Source organism: Rhagoletis zephyria, unplaced genomic scaffold (assembly GCF_001687245.7).
Source record: "Rhagoletis zephyria isolate East Lansing unplaced genomic scaffold, Rhagoletis_zephyria_1.1 Rzeph_scaffold_00150, whole genome shotgun sequence".
In the NCBI taxonomy this organism is placed as follows: Eukaryota; Metazoa; Arthropoda; class Insecta; order Diptera; family Tephritidae; genus Rhagoletis; species Rhagoletis zephyria.
The window spans coordinates 173335-178332 of record NW_016157234.1 but is presented as its reverse complement, the minus strand read 5'-3'; the positions used below and the strand labels follow the sequence as shown (position 1 = coordinate 178332).

Genomic DNA, 4998 nt, shown 5'->3' with positions numbered 1-4998 from the left:
ATGGAATCGGTCCATCGGGCTACTTGTCGTGGTCAGCTAACGAAGCTTATTAATCAAGCTACTGAGTACTTGGAAAACACAGACTTTTCCAAATTAAGTGAAAAACAAACCTTGCTTGAAAACGTGGGGACTCTCTTGCACAGGTTAAGGAATGCGCATGAAAATTTAAAAAAGGCGGACGTAGCCGTGAGAAAAATAATAAAACAGGAGGATATGGAGAAGGAATGCGAGTCAGTGCTAGACTATGACGACAAGGCGATGACAATTATTGCAAAGTTGCAATCGCGCAAAAAGAGTTTAGCAGGCCGACTTGAGCATACTATGAATACGTCCACCAATGGCGCTGGTGAGCAATCGTCTCATGGAGTTAAGCTCAAATCTCTTGAGCTGAAGAAATTCGACGGAAGCTTCGAAAAATGGTTGCCCTTCTGGGAGCAATTCAAGCCAACAGTGCATGATAACCCCCTTCTTTCATCAGCAGCAAAGTTTAACTTTTTGAGCGAAGCATTGGTTGACAGGGCTTCATCAACGATTCAAGGATTCACTCCCACAGAGGAATGTTACTCTGAAGCCATAGCACTGCTACAAGATGAGTACGGAAATACCGAAAAGATAATCGAGAAATACGTACAAAAGCTTCTTAATTTAGAGCCAGTACAAACTACCAGCGACGTGCAGGGCTTACGATCATTATACAATCCGGTGATGTCAATTACTCGAACATTGTCCGCGTTGAAGGTCACCCCAGCTCAATACACGATCACCGTAAAATCCGTTATTCTTAAATGCTTACCTAAGCAAATGAGAATACAATTTTTTCGATTGCCTGAAACAAAGACAACAGCGATTTCGACTTTAAATAGCACGATGCGAGACATAGAAGACGACCAACTTAAAGCGATTCTCCAATATATGAAAAGAGAAATTGAAGCCATAGAGAAAGCACAGTTATCAGAAGTTCCGAAAAAAGCGAGATTAAAACTACCAACAAAACCAAGCAAGGAACAGCTACCGGCTTAGTTTCCATAACAGCGAGCGAGAAATGCATATTTTGTAACAAAGAGAATCATAACGCACAGAATTGTAGAAGCACAATTAGCCTTGCCGACAAGAAGAAGGTATTGCAAAAGGAGGGACGATGTTTTCGTTGTACGAAGAAAAACCACACATCAAAATTTTGCAAAGCACATTGGGTTAAATGTAAAAACTGCGCAGGTAGACACCTAACGACGATGTTTGAACGACGTGAGAAGAAGCCTGAGGGGGAGCAGAGGAATCATTACCCAAACGCAGCAGAAGGTATTGAAAAAGAGATGAGCTACAACAGCAAAAAAGCGGCTGCATTAAGCACACTAGCGAGCGAAGGTCATTCGGAGTACTTACTGCAAACAGCGAAAGCCATCATAAGTAGCGAGAGTAATACAAAAAGGGTGTTATCAAGAATAGTGATGGACAACGGCAGTCAACGTACATTTGTGCATGAAAAGGTAGCAAAAATGCTGAAATTAAAACCGTGTGGAGTTGAAGAAACAACAATTACCGGCTTTGGCGACAAAAATAAAAACAAATTACCCACTAAATATGAGTGCGTTCAGATCCTATTGCAAAGCCAATATAATGACAAAACAATTTTAATACAGGCGATCGTAGTATCGAATATTTGCGCGGATTTAGTGTCAGTGGCAAACGAAATAACCGAAATAAAAAACAAAAACTGTAAACAAATAAAATTCGAGTTTGCTGACGCTAATAAAAGCAGTGAACAATTATTACATGGTATTAATTTATTAATCGGACAAGATTATTATTGGAGGTTCAACACTCCAGAAACAAAACAAATTAGCAGCAACTTATTCGCGGTAAAAACATTTTTTGGGTGGACATTACAAGGCGAAATTGATCGCGGTAAAAACGGACAAATAGCGCTGGTATTGAATGAAAATAAACGAACGACAAAAGGTGTACAAAATGAACCAGAAGGAAATCAAGACAGTGAATTAATAATACAAAATAATAAATTTTTAGAACAAAGTGAGCATTCTGAAGCTAATAAAACTATAGAATTTGATATCAAGCAATTTTGGAATCTTGAATGAATCGGTATCGTAAATATTAATAGTTGCAAAGAAACTTCAGTGGCGCTAGCTCGGAAAGCGGACGGTCGATATTCTGTTAAATTACCGTGGAAGCTTAAGAGCGAAGATCTACGGGATAATTACCAATAGCTTGGATTACAGTCCTTGACAACGAAAATGCTAAAAGATCAATCAAAAATTGTAGAATACGACAAAGAGGTTAAGAGCCTCATTGACAACGGAATTGCTGAAATTGTGCCCAATATCGAGTCTCCTAGGCCGATTTATTACATGCCGCATAAACCTGTTTATAAAGAAAATAAAAGCACAACGAAAGTGAGAATCGTTTTCGATGCGTCTTCGAGCGAATCCGGCCATACTTCGCTGAATGATCACCTTAGCGAAGGTTCTAATCTCATTGCCGACTTATTCACAATGCTACTACGTTTTAGGGCAAATCGTATCGCTGTGGTGGGCGATATAGAGAAAGCATTCCTTCAGATTTTAGTGGATGAAGCCGACAGCCCTTCCTATTAGCTAGCACTATACGTAATCATTTGGATGAAAGTTTAAAAAGTGATAGCGTGCTGTGTGAAAAACTCAAAGCGTTGTTTTACGTAGACGATCTTATATTCAGCGAACCAACCAAAGAAGCAGCAATGCATGTTGCTAAACAAGCTCAAACCGTGATGGAAGCTGCGAAATTTAACTTAAGGAAATGGAACTCTAACGACGTGGACGTAAGGCGAGAGCTTTCTACAGAGGAAGTAGGCATAGCAGAGCAAAAAATTCTTGGGTTGGCATGGTGCACAGTAAACGACAAAATTTCCGTAGATGTAAAATCTTGTAATGATTATATCCAAACACTACGAGCTACAAAACGTAACGTTTTAAAAGCAATGGCCAAAATTTACGACCCGTTGGGGCTATTGGGCCCATTCACGGTTAGAATAAAAATTCTACTGCAAGAAGTTTGGCGTCAAAAGAAAGAATGGGATGTCATAATGGATGGCGAAACTCAGAGTGCATTTTCACAGTGGCAAGAAGAGCTTGCATTACTAGAAACTTTCTGTGTTGATCGATGTTTGTCAGCAGGCAGTGAATCGATATTGGAATTGCACATCTTTTCTGATGCGAGCCCGAAGGCGTATGGAGCAGTGGCTTATTGTCGACAAATAATGCCAACCGGACGAATTCTCACTAATATTGTGTGCTCAAAAAATCGAGTAAGCCCAATTTCCGAAAATAATAAGGAAGTAGAATTAACGTTACCTAAATTGGAGTTAACAGCAGCTTTGATGGCAGCAAGATTGAAAGAAACCCTTGTAAAAAGCTTGTGCGTTAAAATATCCGCAGTTTATTTGTGGACGGATTCAAGTATTGCATTAAACTGGATAAATGGCTGTGGGCGAAAACCTAAACCGTATATAAAGGCAAGAGTAGCAGAAATTAACCAAATATCGAACATATATGATTGGCATCATTGTTCCGGCAAGCTTAATCCAGCGGATTTGCTAACCAGAGGTATAAAGGCGAAAAATCTGCTTGAGTCCAATATTTGGAAGTTCGGGCCAAGCTGGCTTCGAGAAAATGAAGAAAACTGGCCAGCGAAGCTTGAAATTCATAGATCATCAGTTTTGAATACTGCCAATCACATCGAGCGAAATAAGCTAGTAATTGCACCAATTACTACCATTGAAAATTATAGCAGTCTAAAAAAGCTTTTAAGAGTAACTGCTTACGCATTTCGTTTTGTAAAACGTTCTAAGAGAAAGTCGACAAACCAACAGTTAAGCAATCGAAAGTGTATACAATATTGTGAAGTCGATGAAATAACGTTTGAAGAACTACAAAAAGCCGAGATGTACTGGATCGAACACACGCAGCGAAATTTTTACAGCAAGGAGTACGAAATATTATCGAACGGACAACAAGTTAATCACTCATCAAAAATATCGTCGTTAAACCCCTATCTGACAGATGGTATACTGCGGTTAAATAGTCGTTTTCCTAAATATGAGCAAAGCGTTTCAAAACGAGATCCAATAATTTTGCCGAAGAGGTCTCATTTAAGTGTGCTGCTGATATTAGAAGCTCATCAATCAACTTTTCATGGTGGTGTAAACGCCGTTCTAGCACAGCTTCGAAATCGTTTTTGGGTCATTCAGGCGAGGCAAGTAATTAAGACAATCCTGCGCAAGTGTGTGATTTGTCAGCGTCTCCATGGCAAAAGTGCTTCTGAGCCATGGACAGTACTACCAACCAAGCGAATAATGACTACGAGGCCTTTCGAGACAACCGGAGTGGATTTCGCTGGGCCGTTGTATGTTAACGGCAACAATGACCAAGGACACAAGGTGTACATTATGCTGTTTACATGTGCAGCTGTACGAGCTGTACATCTTGAGTTAGTGCCAGATATGACGACAAAAAGCTGCCTGGGGGCGATCAGGAGGTTTACGTCGAGAAGAGGTGTACCATCTACGATCATCTCAGATAATGCAAATACTTTTAAGCGTGCAGACTATGAGCTTAGAAAGCTTGAAGATTTGCTTAAAAATCATGAGGTGCGGCGTTTGGCGGCACATAAAGGCGTCAAATGGCAATATATACCAGAGAGAGCAGCTTGGTGGGGCGGCTTCTGGGAGCGCCTCGTAAGGAGCGTCAAATGTGCACTTAAGTCTGCTATTGGCAAAGCCAAACTTTCAGCGAACGAGTTAGCTACATTGTTGACGGAAATCGAGAGCGTAATCAACTCAAGGCCGTTAACCTACATTACAAATGATCACAACGATCTGGAGCCACTGACTCCAGCTCACTTTTTGAACAATTTTAATTCTCTTTTATACTCCACAGAGTTACCAGTAACACAAGCGTCGCTGACGCAGTCTTGGTATTTGCAGCAGTCATTGCTTAAACGTTA

At 40.4% G+C, this 4998-nt stretch overlaps 2 protein-coding genes across 2 annotated transcripts; both read left to right on the top strand.

Moving 5' to 3' along the window:
* The first annotated feature begins 213 nt into the window (after positions 1-213).
* Positions 214-1020, top strand: LOC108382909 (uncharacterized). The gene has a single exon (XM_017639277.1). It carries the CDS (start codon positions 214-216, stop codon positions 1018-1020), a length of 807 nt encoding a protein of 268 aa, XP_017494766.1.
* Positions 1021-2697: 1677 nt separating this feature from the next.
* Positions 2698-4501, top strand: LOC108382996 (uncharacterized). The gene is made up of 2 exons (XM_017639374.1): positions 2698-3972; positions 4175-4501. The coding sequence occupies exons 1-2, from the start codon at positions 2735-2737 to the stop codon at positions 4197-4199; spliced, it is 1263 nt and encodes a 420-aa protein (XP_017494863.1). The 5' UTR covers positions 2698-2734; the 3' UTR covers positions 4200-4501.
* Positions 4502-4998: the final 497 nt, after the last annotated feature.

Excerpts from the sequence above, each read along its gene's own strand:
- LOC108382996 (XM_017639374.1), top strand. The coding sequence starts at position 2,735 with ATGCATGTTGCTAAACAAGCTCAAACCGTGATGGAAGCTGCGAAATTT. Across the intron at positions 3,973-4,174 it reads CACACGCAGCGAAATTTTTA|CAATCAACTTTTCATGGTGG; the intron begins CAGCAAGGAGTA and ends TTAGAAGCTCAT.
- LOC108382909 (XM_017639277.1), top strand. The coding sequence starts at position 214 with ATGGAGAAGGAATGCGAGTCAGTGCTAGACTATGACGACAAGGCGATG.